At 36.0% G+C, this 22,024-nt stretch overlaps 3 protein-coding genes across 3 annotated transcripts; all 3 read left to right on the forward strand.

Moving 5' to 3' along the window:
- Nucleotides 1–3,202: 3,202 nt before the first annotated feature.
- On the forward strand, nt 3,203–5,700 carry LOC100483465 (olfactory receptor 1044-like). Its single transcript, XM_011234351.2, is given in 3 exon segments — nt 3,203–4,014; nt 4,016–4,109; nt 5,665–5,700. Coding segments are annotated over 3 exon segments (942 nt in total).
- Nucleotides 5,701–10,897: 5,197 nt separating this feature from the next.
- LOC100469781 (olfactory receptor 1044) lies at nt 10,898–13,909 on the forward strand. The gene is given in 3 exon segments (XM_002926883.2): nt 10,898–10,934; nt 12,932–13,092; nt 13,094–13,909. Coding segments are annotated over 3 exon segments (1,014 nt in total).
- Nucleotides 13,910–18,605: 4,696 nt separating this feature from the next.
- On the forward strand, nt 18,606–19,565 carry LOC100470039 (olfactory receptor 5AL1). The gene has a single exon (XM_002926884.3). The coding sequence runs from the start codon at nt 18,615–18,617 to the stop codon at nt 19,563–19,565; it is 951 nt and encodes a 316-aa protein (XP_002926930.2). The 5' UTR covers nt 18,606–18,614.
- The last annotated feature ends 2,459 nt before the right edge of the window (nt 19,566–22,024 follow it).

A 22,024-nucleotide genomic window follows, 5' to 3' on the forward strand; every position in this document is an offset into this window, starting at 1 on the left:
AATTTTTATTTTTATAAAATAAAAATTAGGGTAAGAAATACTCAAATATCATTATTATGATAGCAATCTTTAGATTTATTTATTTGTTTGTTTATTTGTTTATTTATTTGAAAGAGAAAGAATGAGAATCTGGTGAAAGACAGAGGGAGAAGCAGATTCCCTGCTGAGCTGGGAACCCAATTCGGTCTCAATCTCAGGACTCCAGAATCATGAGCTGAAGGCGGACACTCAACTAACTGAGTCATCCAGTCACCCCACGATATTAATCTTAAATTGGTTAACCCAGCATTAATATTTAATTCTTCATTACCTAACATTTAGAAGAGACTGCATTAAGAAATGACAAAAAGCCAGCCTGGCCCTCAACCATGTCTAACTAACATCCAGCAAGGGAAGAGGTATGGAAACAGACAGTTATTATACATGTGGCAAGAATTATAAACGAATTATGCCTAAAGTGATTCTAGAACAAAAATATGAAATATATTAACATGGGAAGTAGCTCATCACAGAATAGATGATGTTTCAACAGGCCTTAAGGATAAATGAATTTCTCTCATCATCCATTTTTCTTGTAGAGGAGAGTACTAGGAACAGCAAGAACAAAGTAGAGAAGCATGGAAAGGCATGTTATTGACAAGTGGAGACCAATTCTGTTAACTGGACCAATGGATGTCCACTGATGGTGGAGATGATTGAATGGAATTGTGATTATAAAAATAATCAGAGAAGAGATTGTAAAAAGTTGCATACATTTTTAAATATTCTTACCCACATTTTACCTTTACAACAAAGTAAAATGGTTTGTATGTACAAATGTCCAGAGTTTTGTGTTTTGGAAATGGAGCAAAACAATTGAGAAGAAAAGAGACCAGAAAAATAAAGTAAATTTGGATAAAGCTTTCCTTCATTCCAGTCTAGCCTATTGCCTATTCTTTGGCTGCTCTGTCTTCAGACAGTAGTGCCTGGGAATTAATGGTTCTCAACATATATTACTGAAAGAGAGAATGAGTGAATTGACATAGGTTTCTAAGGAAGTGACAGTTGGACAAACCAAGACAAGGGTAAGATGTGCACGGTCTTGCTTATAGATCAGAGTGGGAGGTGCTGCTTAGGTCTGTTTGTAGGTGAGTTGCTTATCTACTAAAGTTGGTGAAAATGGTGATGGTGCGTGTTGTACCAGAGTGTAGCTTTTGAAACTGTGTTGTAACTACTACTAGATCATGGTTCAATTTTTAGAATCTTTTTTTTTTAAAGATTTTATTTATTTATTTGACAGAGATAGAGACAGCCAGCGAGAGAGGGAACACAAGCAGGGGGAGTGGGAGAGGAAGAAGCAGGCTCATAGCGGAGGAGCCTGATGTGGGGCTCGATCCCATAACGCCGGGATCATGACCTGAGCCGAAAGCAGACGCTTAACCGCTGTGCCACCCAGGCGCCCCTCAATTTTTAGGATCTTAACCAGGATTATTTTGACTAATTATAGTAGGACACAAAAGAACATGCAAGATAAGCACATGTTGGGTCATGAGAGTATTATTCTGGATATATTTATAAGCTCCCTGCCATCATGTAACAAGATTTGTTTTCATTTCTCAAGTGTAAAAGTAGGAAAGAGAGACAGATAAAGATACAGATAGAAAGGGAGAGAGAGAGGAGAGAAGAAAAAGAGGAGGGAGATGACATTTGACATTAATAGTAAGAATATGGTTCTATAATTTTTATGCTTTCCTAAAATAAATTTCCAAAAATTTTATTTAGATATTCAATAATTCAATATAAAGGTCAATCACTAATGCCAAGAACTATCTGTTCCATTCTTCTGACTTAGATAATGTCATTATCTGCCTTTTAGAGACCACTAAAGATAAAATACCTAACGATTGAAAATTAGCAGAATTATATGGATATATAAAAAGATATAAATTGGTTAACTCCATGGGCAACACACAATAACACTTTCTATCTCAAAATGATAAATAACATTAATTACAAATCATTCAAAATAAAAAAAAGAAATTTGGGTGAAATGAGTAAGAGAAATAGAGAGCCAACTTAAATAAGAAAATTAAAATTAATACATAAAACATAATTCAAATCTATGTTCCTTAATAAAAGGTAAAGTTGGAAGAAACATAAACTGACTGATAAAGAGATATAAATTTCCAAATCTCTCGAAAAGCAAGTATTAATTTATAAATTATCATAATTTATAATATAATTTATTAAATTGTATATTATTATGTAATATATTATATTGAATATATTATATTATGCTACTATGAGTGATTATATTAAATATATTACATTATGTTGATGTAATATAGATTATATTAAAATATAATATGTTTTGTAACATATTATAAATTTGTGAGGGTTCATTCCCTTTGGTCACGTAGGTTCATGCTTCAGAGGTAAAAACGTTTGTGCACTATGGTAGAAAGCAAAATTTGAAAATAATAATGAGATAAGGACTCCTGAATCAAAAACATATGAGTGTGAAACCCAACTAACTACTCAGAATGGCTATCTCCTTTTGTTTCAGGTGTTAGCTGTTTCAATTTCCTCTTCCTGGGCATAATACAGTTTTTAATAAAGGTTTAGTGAGATCAAATGAGGCCAATAAATACCTCATTGTACGTTCCATACTTATCCATTTTCATTATTTGAATTATTAACATAACTATGAAGATTATTTTGCAACCTAGAAGGGCCTTTAAGTGAAATTAATAAAGTAAAATAGAAAATACAGTTTCCACCAACATTGGAACAATGTGGATTTCTGTCTGCACAGGGAGAGTAACAGATCTATCAGGGTGTTGCCATGGCCGAAGAGCTATTTTGCTTTAGGTTATTAATGTCAACATTTTTTCCAATAAAAACAATAGCTTAAACATTTCAACAAGGCACATTATAGTTTTAAATAGCTTAATGCACGAGACCTTTGAACAGAAACCAAGAAAACGTGGACGGTTCCATGGGTCCCTTCTTTGCATATACATGGGATTTGAGAGAAGAGAAATAGGCTGTTGTCACATACAACTCTTTCTGTTCTCCATTTCATTCCCAGAATCCCAAAATGCTAACAAGCTCAATATTAAAAACAAAACCTCTTCACAAGATATTAAAGTATAAAAATACTACTTATAGGATTTAACTTAACTTTTTTCTCTACTTCCTTATGCAGATGCCTTGAAAAGATATGGCTCAGATAAATTGCACCCATGTAAAGGAGTTCATTCTCACGGGCCTCACAGATCGACAGGAATTAAAGATGCCCCTCTTTGTGGTTTTCTTATCTATCTACCTCTTCACAGTAGTAGGCAATCTAGGTTTGATCCTAGTCATTAGAACAGACTCAAGACTCAACACACCGATGTACTTCTTCCTTAGCAACCTAGCCTTTGTCGATTTCTGTTACTCTTCTGTCATTACACCCAAAATGCTTGGGAATTTCTTGTACAAACAAAACGTTATCTCCTTCAGTGCATGTGCTGCTCAATTAGGCTGTTTCCTCACTTTCATGGTATCTGAGTGCTTGCTGCTGGCGTCCATGGCCTATGACCGGTATGTGGCCATTTGTAACCCTCTCCTCTACATGGTTGTAATGTCTCCAGGAATCTGCATTCAGCTTGTGGCTGTCCCCTACATCTATAGCTTCCTGGTGGCACTGTTCCATACCATCCTCACCTTTCACCTCTCCTATTGTCACTCCAATATCATCAATCATTTCTATTGTGATGACATGCCTCTCCTGAGGCTAGCCTGCTCAGACACTCACTCCAAACAGCTATGGATCTTTGCCTGTGCTGGGATCATGTTCATTTCCTCTGTTCTGATTGTCTTCATCTCCTACGTATTTATCATTTCTGCCATCGTGAGGATGCGCTCAGCTGAGGGCAGGCGCAAGGCTTTCTCCACATGTGGCTCTCACATGCTGGTAGTCACCATATTCTATGGGACCCTCATCTTCATGTACTTACAGTCAAGCTCGAACCATTCCCTAGACACAGACAATGGCCTCAGTTTTCTACACAGTGATCATTCCCATGTTGAACCCCTTGATCTACAGCTTCAGGAACAAGGAGGTGAAAGATGCCCTGAAGAAAGTCATCCTCAACAGAAACCAGGCTTTGTGTTTATGAAATTCAAAAAAATGAGTTTAATAAATAAAAGTGGACTTTCCTGATTTTTTCCTTGATTAATTAAACTAGTAGAATGCCTTGATTTCAGTTGGTGGTCAATAAACATTTGTTCACTGTAAAATAATATCATCCTCTGAATTCTTTGTAAATAAGTGCGACTTAGAATTAAAATTTGTATGTTGAAAGCACCAGAAGAAATTATATCATGTTATTTCTCAAACGAAACTATATATATATTTTTTTTTTTTTTAAGTTTTTATCTCATCTGCTAGCTACATAACTAGGTACTGGCTAAGAACAGACAAACGTAGAGACACCATGAACGGCTAGCTTAGGATCATAAGATTGCTTTAATAATATATTTATGAGTGCTTCAGTAGTATATTATAAATTAAATGACAAGAGAAAACTGTAAGTCAGTGGTTTCAACTGGGACTGATTTTCATTTGGCAATGTCTGGAAATATCATTGATTTTGACCATGACAAAGTGGAGCTTTGACCGTGACAATTTGTACCTAGAAGATCAAGGCTGGGGATGCTACTAAGTCATCTACAATTCACAGGCAAGTCCCTCACACGAGAAAAATGATCCAATCCAAAAACCGAAGAGTATCAGTTGAGAAAGCTTGTCCTAAACAATTGTTTCTGAAACAATTTTCGTAGAGATATTATTCGGGTCAAGCTGGTGGAGAGTGTTGTCCAAGCCTTCTTCTATAGCCTTGATAGTTTCCTCTTTATTTACTCAATCAATTGTTGAGTGTTATCAAACACCAGTTAAATTGTTTTTACCTTCTTATCTACTCATTTTTATTTCATATATTTTGGGCTGTCTTTGTAAGTTATACATGCATTCATAATGGCTAAATTTTCTGATTTTTTTATCGTTATTAAATGCACCCCTTTTTTCTGGCAGCATTTCTTACCTTAAAGTCTCTTTTTTTTTTTTTTACTTTAATATAAGTAATCCAGATTGAACCAGACAGCTCAGAATTCTTCCAAATTTACGCAGGTAGCCAAGCTCCCTCAACCTTCTGCTCTCAAACTTATATACCTAACCCATCAAAGTGATCAGAACATAAAGAGACTCTCCATATTTAAAAATGTACCTAGTTTAAGGCAGTTGTTATTTAGGATTTAAATATCACTATAATTTTTGTGTTAAAATTAGTTCTTTAGTAAAATAGTATTTGCAGTGGATACCATCAGTACTTCTGTGAACCATCTTTGGTTCGTTCTCAAACTAAGCATGCATTTTAGAAGTCCTATTAAAACACAGATTGCTGGGCCACATCCCCAGAGTTTCTGATTCCGTAGTTCTAGTGTGGAACCAAATAATTTGCATTTCCAACAAGTTCCCAAATTGGCTTGATGCTGCTTGTCCAGGACCACACTTTTATAACCACTCCCTCATGTGATCCCTTTACCTTATGGTGTTTTTTCCCTTCAAGAGCCAGTGCCTACATCTCTTTGTCAGAGAATGATAACAGGCTTTGTGAAGATGTTTTGCCTGCCTGTCAGGTGACTGAGAAGTTATTGGGAATTTACACCCTGTAAGGGATAGCCCTTAGCCAAACACTGCTATATACACAAGAGTCTAAATACTCCAGTTCCTGTACCTATTCATTAGAGCAACTGCAAGTTTGACCTACTCTGTTTTCAAAACTCTCCTGTGGAATCTTATCGAAGTTCCTATTATAGGATTTTGGTACTGCACCCATGCTTGGTCTATTTCCTTTCCAGGCCTCACTTTCTACTCAACTCAGTAAGTGTTTTTGGGGATAATTCCTAATAAATCAAATTTATAAATGTAACTGACTCAATGTCTCCTTTTTGGGAAGCCCAATTTAAGATGGTATTGTAATTTCTATACACTACATTATTTGTATAATTTGGCAGAAAACAATGCCTCTTTAATAATAAATATATCTTGAAACATTAAAATTGTTTGACATTTATCACCCTTTCTCAGCATGTGGAGCCTTTCTTGAATGTTTCCATTACCTCTTATCACAAAATAGGCTCAGATGTTTAAAAACAAAACTTTGAAAAAATAAAAGTCTGAATAATACTTTAGAATGTATAGTTAGGCCTAGCTTATTCCTGACCACAAAACTCTGGATCCTTTTTCTTCTAGGAGAAAGAAGACAAATGAATAGATATCAATGTCAGGGGGTGTGAACCTGACCCTTCACATAACCACTAGTAGAATTACTTTTAGAAATCCATTATTTCCCTCTCATTGGTAAAATGATGGGATTGTACAAAGTATATGGCTTTAATTTGCTTTCTTTTGCAGAATTACTTTGGTCACAAATGAATATTTAATATTATTATTAATAATAAAAATACTATTTACAGCTACTCTGGTTGAATGGGATGGAGACACAAAGACTGACCCTATTGTTCTTCTTAACACAGTTTCCAGACATCTTCCTTCCGGTCACTCAACAACACTTGAGTTATCTCTTCAGAATCACATGACTGCTCAAAGCACTGTCTGAAAACTATGGATCTAAATATAGTCTATTGTCCCCTGCAGCCCATAATTCTCTGATTTTTGCTTTCTCACGGGCATCTCAAAAGTTCAACGTTGCCAATGGAAGTCTCTCTCACCAGTACTGCCCCTGACCCCTGCCTGCAACTCCTCCATTCCTTATAACATCCATGTATGTCCACTTGCACCTCCAATTGCAAGCAGTTTTATTAGCTGCAGTGTCATTCATGAGGAGATATAGGTCCCCAGGGCTTCTACTGCATTGTAGCTGTAATATCCAAGCTCGAAAAGGACATTTCGTCGCTTGGAAAATTTGAGATCTGAATGGCTAACGTTGCTTGGAAGATGGTGGTTCTTTCCAAATTGTTAAGAAGTATAACATCTCTTCAATAATGCTGCTAAGGAAAACATAGAGTTGGGAAAACTATTGGGTGGGTTTGATTTAAAATTTGATCTCACATGCTATTGAAATGAACTTAATTTTACCAACATGTTTGGAGATCCATGGTTTCCACCGTCATCATTTTTTGAAGATTTTATTGATTCCTTTGAGAGAGAGAGAGAGACAGAGCACCAGTGGCGGGGAGACAAAGGGAGAGGGAGAAGGAGGCTGCCCACTGAGCAGGGAGCCGGATGCAAGGCTAATCCCAGGACCCTGAGATCATGACCTGAGCCAAAGGCAGACGCTGAACTATCTGAGCCACCCAGGCGCCCCTCCACTGTCATCATTTATCATAATTTGTTATAATTTATTCCACAATATGAGGAAGTTTCTAAATAACTGCATTAATATATTTATTTGTAAGAGGCTCAACCCCAAGTTCTCCCAGACCGCTCTCTTATTGCAATTTGAGCAGGAATGTGGGATAAATGAGTCCCAGTGGTATCTTCTCACGAGAGATGCCATGAAATCTTTCAAGTGCTCTAGAGCTTTCACATGAGGATCAAGGGAGAAAAAGAAAAGAAGAAATCCCCCAACACTACATAATTTTGAGGAAAATTTTCCAGTGGAGGATTGGAGAGAGAGCTCTGTGTGTATGTACTAAGCTAAACATGAGTTCGTTCTGACATCTTCCACTCTAATGCAGTACCACAGGATTCATTCCAGACTTAAGTTCATGCTTATCTGTAAAGTCCTCTCCAACAGGGAGAAGCCTAGACCCTTCCACTTAAAAACTTCTTAATTCTTTGTTCAGTTCTAATATTCATGAATACCAATTTCAGAATTGTTAACTAGAACCCCCATGAGAAACAAATTTGCAAACTAGAATACAGAGTTTATATGCAGTTCCTTTTGTCTATAATTTCAGTTTCTAATCAAAACACCACTGTCCAAAGTGACTTTGGTCAATTCATCCCCCACTTCAGTGTGATTACATCATACATTTGCAATAGGGTTAGATGCATTTGTCAGAGCATGCATTCCTTCCTGGTATTTGCCAACAGTCTCATTAATCTTTTATTTGTTTATATATAAATTTTACTTGTTTTGTTGCATGGCGCTATGCATTTGTGACAAGTGACACAAATGCATAGAGTCAGGGAACCACCCCCTTAGTAACATGAAAAACAATTCCTTCTGTTTGGAAGTTTCCCTAGGTGTCTCCTAGTCACTGTCCCCTCCCCCAAAATTTGATCAACTAAGCTGAACTCTTACTTAAAGATTTAAGAATTTAGAGAATTTGTTTTGTTTTTTAATCCTTTAGTGTTTACTTCCTGCAGTGAATTTAAATAAATGTGAAAAAAAATGCAAAAAAAAAAAGTGGGAAGATGAAACGTTCACTGGGAAGAGCCTTTGATTACATATATAAAACTAATATTTCAGTAACATTACAAAAACACGATTATAACAAATTATGGTGAATAACTTCTCTTCATTGTCATTTGAATTCAATCCAATTTATTTATATGCATGAACTTAAGTAGAAGATCTCTTAGTTTTTGTTCTGACATCCCAATCCCACCTACCAAGTCACGGCATTTCATAACAGTACATAAACAAGAGCAGGGCATTTTGCCATCTGTAGTATGCTTGCCAGCTTAAAACAAAATCAAGTACTGATTATTCATAGAATAATTTTTCAAACATAGTTCTGCTTATACATATATTCTAATTAACACTTACACAATGTGACCATGTCAGGCTGTGATCCTTAGGGAATTGCTTCTTTTTAGTCTTCAGTGAACCAGATATGTTAATGCATCATTCACAAGTAATGTTAGATACCTCCCCCCACCACCATTATATTGAAGCCCAGAGACAGTCACTGGTGATACAAACTTCTCCCTGCTTTGCACCACAGGTGTTTGCACCAAATGCCTTCCTGACCTTTTCACTTACATCTTTTAAGGTTACTGTGTATAATTTCAGTTGTATTTTTCACCTCCTGTCTATTTGATACCTTTAAAAGATACATTTGGGGTATCTGGCACAACCTCAGTTAAATGCTGTCTTCCTTAAATTACTGAGAAGACAACAGAAAATGCACTATATCAGAAAAAAAGAAATAATTCCATAATCCCCCCACCCCCCACAAAAGAAACCTTTTGCATTATAGAGGATTTTTTTGTTTCCACAAAGATGCTTTTGTCATCTCAAGCTGCCATAACAAAATCCATAAACCAAGTGACTTAACCATCAGAAATTTATTTTTTCATAGTTCCGGAGGCTGGAAAGTCTAAGATCAATTTGCTGATCAATTTGGTTCCTGGTGGGATCTCTCTTTTAGGCTTCCTGGGGGCCACTCTCTTATTGTTTGTTCACATGACCTCCTCTTTTTTTAGCATGTGTAGGGGGAGGGGGAGGTAATCTGGTATCTCTTCTTACAAGGGCACTAATCCATCATAAAGACCCCACCCTCATGATCTTATCTAACCCTAATTACCTTCCAAATGCCTCATTTCCAAGTACCATCACATTGGGGGTTAGGGCTTCAACACAGGAATGGTGGGAGGGGGGACACAAAACAATTCAGTCCACCATAGATGCATTTTCCTCCAGAGACTATTAAAGCTGTGTTCTTCCTGCACACTCTTACTCTGGTCTTAGATGGACCAACTAAAGAATGTGGAAAAGTGCTATTCAGACCAAGTCATCAAGGAAATGAAGTAATAACTGATAGAGACAACCTGAAAGAAGAAACAAATGCTTCGTAAGCATTTCAAAGAGTGAGCTAAAGGAAGAGTATCATGTGTTAAAAATATTCAGGAATAATTCTTGAGAGAATTAACTATCCAGTTCTTTGAAAGATAAGTTGTAAGAAGGTTCACAAGGTAACTCTTACCTTTCTTTCACAGATAAATTCAAACCTTGTTACTAAGCATCGACAACAACACGAATGCTTAAAATAGCAATAAATAAATAATAGCATATCAAGAATTAGGAATGTTAGGGAAATAACGCCATACTAAAGAAAGAGCTATAGTTTTGTAGTTCCATAAAACCAGAGAATCTTGTTAATTCATCTCCATCTGTGGGATCCCTAAGGGATATGAACTGTAATTTTTTTTATGATCTACTTGCATCATACTTCTATGTAAGATCCCTTGGGATAGAGTCACTGACAAAACCTTGCAGTCTGCTGCTGCCCAAACACACCTGGAGGAGAAATAGGAAGACCGTCTACCCAGGTAGTTTTGAAGACTATCTTTAAAATTGGGATCAAAATGAGTATTTTCAAAATGAACTAGAATAGAATGGAATGGATTTTAGAATAAACCTTTTAGGTGGCATTTTCTGAAATAAAGGTAAAGACTGTTTCCTCTAATTTTATTTAAATTACATGTATGTGCCATTATATAAAATATATTTCTTATTAATTTGAAATTTTTTAAAAAAATGAGATCTCCAAAATAGTGTCTATTAGATCATTTGGGAAAGTTAGGCACTTAATCGACTAGATTATAATCTATCAAAATTGCCCTTCTCTTTTTTGTGAAAGCTAGTCAATTTACCCAGAATGACAGGTGAGCACATTAAAATCGTCATCAATATTTCTTTAATATATTTGATATAAGTAAATAGCGTAAATTATAAGCAAGGGAAATAAATATTGAAATATTATTAGAAAAAGTCATATTTGATACCCCACTACCAAGCACATAAAAAAGACTACATTACAAAGTGAATGGAGTCTCAGTCTATTAAGAGAAGATATATCAAAACGGATGGCTGCCAGAAATGGGAGATAAAATGTAAATGAGTTATGTGTAAGATGTTTCTGGAGCACAAAAAAGAAAACTGGTGGGTCATGCAGCATGGAAATTAGAAATCAGGGAGGTCTTTACAGGAGAGGTAAGATTTGGCTAGACCCCTTGAAGGATAAATAGTTTTCCTTCCAGCTCTCCATCCACCATTCACCTGGTAGAGATGAGCACTTATGAAAAAGCACATATGAAAGTAAGGAAGCCTATAGGGGTGTGTTGTAATTGAGGACTGCAACACAATCATTCTAATTAGGTTATGTGTGTTTGCTGTGACAGAGGGAAGACATGTGAGTGGAATTTGAATATGATATATCATGGGTTTGCTGGTAAGAGATCATATATAATATGCCTTCAAAGATATTTGCATAGATATGCATACCCTCCCTTCAAGATAAGATAAAATGACATACTGAAGTTCTTACAGCTGCCAAACAGTGAAGCCTTAAAGATTCAGGATCTTGGGATTTGAAAACAATATTCCCAATCAAATAGTTGCCAAGTTACTTCAAAATGGAATTTACATATTTGTAGGATCTCTAGTTAGGATTTTAAAAGCTTTAATGACCTACTCATTTCATGTAATGGTGACTGACATCTATGATCAATATCATCCAAGAGGTTGTCTCCATCCCATAGAAAGTGGTATAAACATTGCACGTACACACTTTAAAAATGTATTTCTGATTTCCATATTTATGCTTTATGAAGAACATCTATCTTCTCCCTATGTATTTTTTCATCTGTTTCCTGACATAATGAAATATATTAATTAAGTTGTATATTTCTCTTTTGGTAATTATTCTTTGCTGAAACTGTATTTGACAATCTAAAATTTTAAGGCACTCTTCTCCATCTTTAATTTGAAAGACATATTGCACATAAAACTTTATGGCTATCTGTATCCAACAGTTAAGAATTTTCTGTTTTTCTTGTTCAATAACCTCTGTTCTAAGGCCTGGAGCGATCGTACCCTGATCCATAAGCACTGTCTACCCTGCTGCCAGTGAATTTTCAATTGCCTTCTCTGTACTTCTACCTTTTAATGTATCAGGGGAACAATTTTTTTTAAGAGTTTATTTATTTATTTGACTGACAGAGAGAGAGACAGCGAGAGAGGGAACATAAGCAGGGGGAGTGGGAGAGGAAGAAGCAGGCTCCCAGCAGAGTCTGGGGGATCTATCCCAGGACCCTGGGATCACACCCTGACCCGAAGGCAGACGCTTAACGACCGAGCCACCCAGGTGTCCCAATATTTTCTATTTTAAAATGTATTCTTGTCCATCTTGGGCTGGGGATAAATAATTTCCTCTTAATATTTACAATCCTTTTAGATACAAATTAGCATCATTTATAAATTAGGAAACTGAAGAACAAACTGAAGCTTTGCCACCCTAAAGCTTATGTGACTAGAGAGTAACAAAGCCAAATTAAAATACAGGTCCCCCAATTGTATCAGGGTTCTTTCTACTATCCTTCTTGGCTTCAATCCCAATGAAATGTCATCTTTCAATAGTTATTTGTCATCAGAAGAGCAATTGTTCATTATAAAAATGCTAAATGAGCTGGAAACTCAAGTTCATCTTCTTTCTCCAAGATGTAATAAATTGAATTAGCTCCAATGGAAATTTTACATTTATTCCTTCAGAACATTACCTGTATTTTGAATTTCACCAAATAAGCCAAGAAAGTTTGAGTGCTTTGAAAAGGGACACTAGTCATTGCTTTGCCATAATTGGAACTCTAGTCTCATTATTTTTATAACACTGTGATATAATGATTTATAAGAAATATTTATTTTTTAGATATATTTGGTCTTCATTCACAGTTCCTGAAAATGATACAGAGACATAAAGGAGACACAGGTGTCTTGTTATGTTAATGACATACCTTTTGGACCCCACCCTAGAGTGGGGGACAGGAAGCTGAATCAGCCAATGGCCAATGAGTTAGTCATGACTATTTAATGAAGTCTTCATAAAGACACCAGAGGACTGGGTTCTGAGAGCTTCTGGTGGGGGAGGGGAGGGAGATAAACATTACATTTAATTTAATTAAACTAAATCTAATTCTCTTCTCTTCATCCAGATACACCAAAGACATATGGCCCAGAGAAACTGACCCAGGTGACAGAATTTATCCTTGTGGGCCTCACAGGTCGACAGGAATTAAAGATGCCCCTCTTTGTGGTTTTCTTATCTATCTACCTCTTCACAGTAGTAGGCAATCTAGGTTTGATCCTAGTCATTAGAACAGGACTCAAGACTCAACACACCGATGTACTTCTTCCTTAGCAACCTAGCCTTTGTCGATTTCTGTTACTCTTCTGTCATTACACCCAAAATGCTTGGGAATTTCTTGTACAAACAAAACATTATCTCCTTCAGTGCATGTGCTGCTCAATTAGGCTGTTTCCTGGCCTTCATGACGGCTGAGTGCTTGCTGCTGGCGTCCATGGCCTATGACCGATACGTGGCCATTTGTAACCCTCTCCTCTACATGGTTGTAATGTCTCCAGGAATCTGCATTCAGCTTGTGGCTGTCCCCTACATCTATAGCTTCCTGGTGGCACTGTTCCATACCATCCTCACCTTTCACCTCTCCTATTGTCACTCCAATATCATCAATCATTTCTATTGTGATGACATGCCTCTCCTGAGGCTAGCCTGCTCAGACACTCACTCCAAACAGCTATGGATCTTTGCCTGTGCTGGGATCATGTTCATTTCCTCTATTCTGATTGTCTTCATCTCCTACGTATTTATCATTTCTGCCATCCTGAGGATGCGCTCAGCTGAGGGCAGGCGCAAGGCTTTCTCCACATGTGGCTCTCACATGCTGGCAGTCACCATATTCTATGGGACCCTCATCTTCATGTACTTACAGCCAAGCTCGAACCATTCTCTAGACACAGACAAAATGGCCTCAGTTTTCTACACAGTGATCATTCCCATGTTGAACCCCTTGATCTACAGCTTCAGGAACAAGGAGGTGAAAGATGCCCTGAAGAAAGTTATCATCAGTAGAAACCAGGCTTTTAAAATGTTCATGAAATTAAGGAAGTGACTTGAATAAATATAAATAGGCTTTTCTTCATGGTCTGGTTTTTCCTCTGAAAAAACTGTCAGAATGACTATTTTTAATGTGATTTCTGTATATCTGTTCACTATATAATGAAATTTTCTAAATATTTTCACTTAGAATGAGATTTCAGATGTAAAAATAACCGTAAGAATTTATACCCACTCTCTCATTTTAAATGGAATGTGTATTAAAAATAATTAATTTTTGTTCCATAGGAAATTACTGATTTTCCCAATTCTCAAGTAAAAAAAAAAAGTATAAAAAGCCATTAATTTGGTATATAACTAGTTACAAGCAGAGCATGGACACAAGTTCTGACCCCACCTCTCCAAAATTCCCAGTTCAGTGTTCTCTGGCTACATTAACACTCTCCCATGTGAAAAGCAAAAAGTAGTAATATAAATATTATTTTCCTGATGTGCTAATTTCTTGAAGAAATATGACAATATAATACCATTCCCTATTGTAATTTAACAAACTGCCTTTATTAAAGAGAATAGTAGTACATCCTAACTTACTCTCTGACTGATTTAACACAACTTTCTACTGATCTGGAAGTCTGGCTGGGTCCCAAAAGACTCTTAAGTAAACTGTTTTGTTTTGTTTTTTTTTTAAGCCTATGAGATCTCATATATCTTTTCCAATTATCTAAAATTTAAAAAATAATAAGGTAATTCAAGGATAACATCCCAAGGGCATCATCCATTCCAAATAAATTAACTCAAAACAATGGAAACATTACAGAACATTTTGCCAGTAACAAGATTCGTATGAGTTATACTGGGCAAACCTTGGGTAAGTTGATCCTTATTAATCAAAATATAGCTTAAAGCACAGAGAACCCATTGGACAATGTAGCCTATGTGTGGGCTTTCACTAGTTTCTCAAGCAAGGACAATGATGGTCATTTTGGAGTCGTCTTAAACAACATGAAAAGGGGTAATAGTAAATGGTGGATGTTTGTAAATCATGTTCCCTCCTTCTATGAGCCTGAAGACCTGAGTTCTAGTCCCAGGTGTATTGATGAACTTGAGGGAGCAATTTATAAATAAGTTTTCCCATACACAACTGATATTTGTGATATAGATAAATGTACAGTTACATTTATAGATTATATAATATCTATATGTAGATATGTTTCAAATGTTTCAAATAAATGCAAAGCTCATTTTACAATGTTTCAAATAAATGCAAAGCTCATTTTACAATTTTAATTTATATGGAAAATGGTTTTGAGTTTGCAACTCATGCTTAGTACTAATTTTTTTTTCAATCTAGGAGGTCATGTAAATGCTTAATGACAGAAAAGACTGGGATGTTATTAATAGCCAGAGAGTGAAGATCATATTTAAACTTGCCTTTTAGGTCAAGATGTGCTTTTGATCTTACTATACATTTTGACGGATCGTAGGGACACACAGCTGGCTGCTCTGATTTATGATTCTCAGCTTCCTTCCTTATCTTATCTTCCTTCCTTATCTTTTCTCTAAACACATTTACCTACTATTTGAACATTTCAGTGGCTCCCTGTCTTCTGACAAAACTCCTGCAGCAGGTTCTCATTCTGTATGCTATATACCCAAAGCTTATCATTAACATCCTTGAATTCACAGCCTCCTGTCTTGGCCACTGGTGCATTTGCTGTGCCATTAAAAATCATGGATCCCTTGGCGTCTAAAAGCCCGGATGTGAATGCTGGGTCTAACATTGGCCGAATGGAAAGAATATATTCGCTTACAAATTATTCCTCAGTTTCCTCAGCAATGAGAAGATAAAAACAGTATCATCTGATGAATCTATCATTTTAGGATTTAAAAAGGCAATGGATTAAAATAAAAACATTTCAGAGTAAAAGACTTTTAAGTTGACAATTTCTAGATTCCTTTCTCTTAATTTTAAAATGCTGAGCATTTAGGAAACCACACAAAGTAAGACTTAAGAACTTCAGATTAAATCTGAAGATTTGCCACACAAGTTTAATATAAGAGGAAAAACAGTTGTCACGATTTTCCTTTCATATTTGATGATTTTGTAAATTGGTTTTGTCCTCTTTGAGAATTGTTTTTAATGTGTTAACAAATTGGTCCACCTTTGCAACATAACACGATGAAATATTGCCCCCAAAATGTGGGGATTATGGAGTCATTTTTAGTGATAAATGATAATGGACACTTCAAACATCTGTATGGCACCAGGTGAGCACAAATTATAGGAATAACCAATATGAAAAATCAAGTTGTCAGTATTCTACAGTGCACAATGTAAAGGATGATTACAATGAGCAGGGAGGAAGGAAGGACCACAACACCATCTTGTAGATGTAACTAGTGTTAACATTGTGGCATACACAGTTTGTGTATTTTCCCTCTATGTATAAATGAATAGGCCATAATGGGATGTGCATATATAGAAATCATTTATCACGTATAACCTGTTTAGCATGCTGCTCATTTCCACCTGCTATACTGTGAACATTTTTCAGTATCAATAAATGTAGACTTATTTCAGCTTTTGAATGGCTACTTAATATTTTACTGAGATGTGCAATAAATGAATAACTATCAGAATACATTTACACAACTTTCGTTTTTTGGTAAGTAAAAATGAAAACATTCATATACTTGCATACTTTTATTATTTCCCTAATTGCCTATCATTAAAATCATTGTACACACAGCAGGACTAATTTGAACAATTTTGATGCTTACTATTACATCACCTTCTAGAAATATGAAGACAAATTTCATCTTCTTTAGATGTGTAAGGCTATATTTGTTTTCCTACACTTTACCAGCCCTGGATATAACCATTCTTTTAATTTGATCAATCTAATGGACAACTTATTGTTTGCTGATCCTTTCATATTTTATAGAATGAACTTTTTCTCTTTGAAATTAATCAGTATATTGAGAGGGATATTTATAATTATAGATACAAATACATTGTGAAGAGAGACTCATCATTGATTTTAAGTGTTTCTCTAGCATACGGTATATATTAAATATGTATGTGTTTTATTAAATATTTTATATGATTTTGCTTATAATACCAACCTACTTTTGTATAAAAGTTCCACCAGTGCCAGCTTGTAGAAGATATAATCTGTATTCATCCCAACTCCGTGTTCAGTGGCTTCAAGTTTGTAGCCTGAAATCAGTGACAGTGGGAATATTTACACCATAGAAATCAGAAAACCAACAGATGCTACAAATCAGCACTTTTTTTTGAAAGCCAGTTGATAAACACTCGCTGTCCTGCCACAGATTCCCATTTGATTTTACATTCTGTAGTTTATAGTACAGTTTGCTATTTATAAGGATAAATAACCCTACATTACACTTTATTTTAAGAAATGTCTAGACTGTTCTTCCAGGTTTATTTAGTAGATTTATTTAGGTTTACCTAGCATGAATTACATATCTGAATTAACTTATACAAATGTTCTTCTTTCCTAAATACCATTCCACTAAGACATACCGTGAAATTATGAGTTTATTCAGCTTAAACAACAGGAACATATAAGGTCAAGAGTTTGCTAAGTAAATATTAAATTAAACCATAGGTTTTAAATGTGTTTACTGTTTTAAATGGAATCTTAAAAACTATATTTTCACATTTCTTTGTTGGTTTTATTTGGTTTTTTGTTTGTTTTTAAAAATATTTTATGTATTTATTTGAGGGAGAGAGACAGAGATAGTGACAGAAATAATGAAAAAGAGCAAGGGTAGGGAGGAGAGGGAGAAGCAGACTCCCTGCTGAGAAGGGAGCCCAATGTGGGACTCGATCCCAGGACCCTGGGATCATGACCTGAGCCAAAGGCAGATGTTCACTTGACTGAGCCACCCAGGAGCCCCTATTTTCACATTTCTTTGAAGTTACATTTTTATTACAGCATCGTTTTCATTATATTGACTTGCAGCAGAAGACTTTTCCACAATCATAATATATCTAATATCTTTCTACTAAAGTTATTGATTTTGATACAATATCATGTACTTTATAAACAATATGTTTACCTCTTCCTTTATTGCATTGGCTAGCACACTAATAATGTTTAGTGAGAGTCACGATTGTTTTAATTCCCAGTTGAGTTGAAATGCTCAGTATTTAATCTTAATATATTACTGAAATGTGCTCCCATCTCTTTTATCACTGAAATAATTTCTTGCTATTGCTGTAATACTGGGTTTTCATTGTGTATATGCGATTCCACATTTTAATTCAAGGCATTCTGTCTTCTTCATCAATCCTCCAGGCCACTGGGTATGTTGGAATTTCTGCCTCAAGCAAAGCCCTTCAGATCAAAAGCAGGCAGTATTGAAACCTAAGAATGGTCCATAGGACCAGTGAGGATTATCTTTCCAATATGGTCATCATAAAATAAGTGTAAGTTGAATTCTTTTTTTTTTTTTAAAGATTTTATTTATTCATTCGACAGACATAGAGACAGCCAGCGAGAGAGGGAACACAAGCAGGGGGAGTGGGAGAGGAAGAAGCAGGCTCATAGCAGAGGAGCCTGACGTGGGGCTCGATCCTGCAACGTCGGGATCACGCCCTGAGCCGAAGGCAGAGCTTAACCGCTGTGCCACCCAGGCGCCCCATAAGTTGAATTCTTAATCCAAGAAGTGGAAGATTATCCAGCATGGATATTCTCAAGATAAATATGAAATGCTTCTACACGTCTTCCATGGCCGAAGGCAATAATTCAGAAATAACTGAATTCATCCTCTTGGGACTTACACAAAGTCCAGAGCTTCAGGTCCTAATTTTTGGGATCTTTCTAATGATCTACTTAATTAGTGTCATAGGTAACCTTGGGTTGATTATGCTAATTCATATCAGTTCTCAGCTTCACACACCTATGTATTTTTTCCTCAGCAACCTAGCTTTTGTTGATTTTTGCTATACCTCCTCTGTCACCCCTAACACCCTGGTGAACTTCCTCCAAGAAATTAAGAGAATATCCTTACCTGCTTGTGCCACCCAGTTGTGCTGCTTTATCATGTTTGTGGTTTGTGAAGTGTATGTGCTCTCAGTCATGGCGTATGATAGGTATGTTGCCATTTGCAACCCTTTACTCTATACCATTATCATGAACAGGAGGGTCTGTATTCAAATGGTGGTTGGTACATATGTGTATGGCTTTTCTGTTGGACTCCTACAGGCAGTCCTTACATTCCACTTACCTTTTTGTAATTCAAATATCATAAATCACTTCTACTGTGACGATGTTCCCCTGGTTGGTCTGGCCTGCCGTAAAACCCGTTACAAAGATATCAAAGAACTGGTATTGTTCACACTCGCTGGTTTCAATACCCTATTCTCCCTTCTTATTGTCCTCATCTCCTACATATTCATTCTATTCGCCGTTCTGAGGATTAATTCAGCTGAAGGCAGGCAAAAGGCATTCTCTACTTGTGCCTCCCACCTGACTTCCATCACTATATTTTATGGCACAATCATCTTCATGTATATGCAGCCAAAAACAGGCCATTCTCTGAATACTGACAAGATAGCTTCTGTTTTCTATATTGTGGTAATCCCCATGCTAAATCCTTTAATATACAGCCTGAGGAACCAGGAGGTCAAAAATGCTTTGAAAAGTATTATGGAAAAAGCATCCTCTACTGTAAAATAAATGACCTGTGATCTAACTGAAAGTCCTCAGAGTTGGGATGCAAAAAAACAAAAAAACAAACAAACAAAAAAAAAAGTCATCAAGTTTTCTGCATTAGCATTCCATTAGTAACATGCTTTCAAATGTTGTAATATTAGACAAATTCATATCAAAACACAGGATACTTTAATTTTCTGATTTTATTTTCTATTGTCATGAAAATTATAACTCCTGAAAATATTGAAAGACATGAAAATAAAATAAATTCGATTGCAAAGCGTAGGTTAAATTTTGGTCCACAGATCATTTATAATCAATCTCTTTACCATAGCGGAGTTTTGGCTTGAACACTCCAATTCATGAGCTTGACATTGATAAAAACCATGTCTACTGCAGATCACTAAAGCAGCTTTAAGTTATTAACATTGTCTATAAAGGTGAGTCTGAAAAGAATTGTTGGTTCTGGTGACCTCACAGGGACAATGGCATCAACACTGGTAGAACACCCCCCCCCAAAAAAAAAACCTAAAAGAACAAAGTTGAATTCTACCAAATGAGACAAGTCCTTCGGAGCAGAATAAGGTCTATGGATTAAGTAATAATGCTGCACCAATATTAATTTGCAGATTTTTATAATAGTACTGTGGTCATTTAAGAATGCCCCTGCTTTTAGTAAATATACACTGATAAGTATATAAAAGTAAGGAAGCTTTATGTCTCCAACTGGTTATTAAACTGTTCAGGATAAAAAAAATGTGGTAAAATGTTAACATTTGGGAAATCTCGGTGAAGGATGTACAGGAATTCTTTGTAAAATGTTAGCATCATTTCTGTAATTCTGAAACTATGTCAAAATAAAAAATTAAAACTAAAATAAGCCCTTCAGCATTTATTATTCAATTTTAACGTTTGGGGTGCCTGAGTGGCTCAGTGGGTTAAGTGTTGACTCTTGATTTTGGCTCAGGTCATGATCTGAGGATCCTTAGATTGACCCCCCATGGGGCTCTGTGCTCAGTGGGGAGTCTGCTTGGGATTCTCTCTCCATCTACTTCTGTCCCTCCCTCCTCTCTAAAACAAAAATAAATAAATAATGTTAAAAATTTCAATATTTTAGTTGGTTGGTATCTTTTAACACATTTCTCATTTTGGTGTCCCCAAATTCTTTGTAACTTTAAAAAACTATAACTTTGGGGACACATGGGTGGCTCAGTTGGTTAAGCAACTGCCTTCAGCTCAGGTCATGATCCCAGCGTGCTGGGATCCAGTCCCACATCGGGCTCCCACTTTCCCTCTACTTGCTGCTCCCCCTGCTTGTGCTCGCTCTCTCTCTCTCACTCTAACAAATAAAAAAAAGAAGAAAAAACTTAAAAAACTAAAAATAAAAAGCTACAATTTTGTATAAGTAATAGAAGTTTTATTTGTTATTTATTTATTATTATATAACTTTAACAAATAATACTTATATCTTTCTTAAGAAAATAAATAAATGAAACCATCCATTCATCTTCAATAGAACTTAGTTTAACAAAATGGACTTTTGCTATATAAGGACTTATTACTAAAATTGCATTTTTCACCTATTATAAACTAAAACAATATACCATACCTTTTATAGAAAACTTTAAATCAGGGGCACCTGGTTGGCTCAGTCAGTTAGGTGTCTGCCTTCGGCTCGGGTCGTGATCCCAGGGTTCTGGGATTGAGTCCTGCATCAGGCTCCTGGCTCAGCAGGGAGTCTGCTTCTCCCTCTCCCTCTGCCCCTACCCATGCTTGTGCTCTCTCTCATTCACTCTCTCTCTCCCTCTCTCAAATAAATAAATAAAATCTTTAAAAAAACAAGAAACCTTTAAATCACAATGTTATATAACAATTCTTAAAGTTACTGCATTTTGTTAATAACTTCATGATCAGCCATAAAAATATAGCCAAGTTATTGAAACATGTCAATGTCTCCTCATAAGGATTCAGCTCTTCATTGAGTGAGAATGAATCTGGCTCTTTCAGATTCATTTTAATTATATCACATTTGGAAGTCTTATACTTTACAGGCATGACAGAAAGAAAAAAATGAGCCTTTGTATCTGTCATATGCAGGCACCTGTCTGCAGATATCACATGCAGACGCACATGCGGGTGTACGCAGACACTTTTTTCCATGCCTGAAGTGAACCCTGACCCTGTGAGCAAATGCTTGAAATACAGTCAGATTTTTTCCTGGGGTATTATTGATATTAGCAACATATTGGCACCCAAATTTCCAGTGGTAAGGGGCAGCTATTCTAGAACTGAAGACGATTTCTAGGTGTGCTACGCGATGAGCATCAGAATATAATATTAAATCAGAAAGATATTAAAAAGAAAAAAAAATTCAATATATTATTGAAAAGAAGAAAGGATGCTTCATATAAAACAAGAAAAGGGGATGATTAAAGATAAGTACATGTGGGGCCCATGGGAGACTTATTCTGTTAAGCAACTAC

Source organism: Ailuropoda melanoleuca, chromosome 16 (assembly GCF_002007445.2).
Source record: "Ailuropoda melanoleuca isolate Jingjing chromosome 16, ASM200744v2, whole genome shotgun sequence".
In the NCBI taxonomy this organism is placed as follows: Eukaryota; Metazoa; Chordata; class Mammalia; order Carnivora; family Ursidae; genus Ailuropoda; species Ailuropoda melanoleuca.

What these genes read in the sequence shown, in the direction of transcription:
- LOC100470039 (XM_002926884.3), top strand. Translation starts at nt 18,615, where the DNA reads ATGGCCGAAGGCAATAATTCAGAAATAACTGAATTCATCCTCTTGGGA.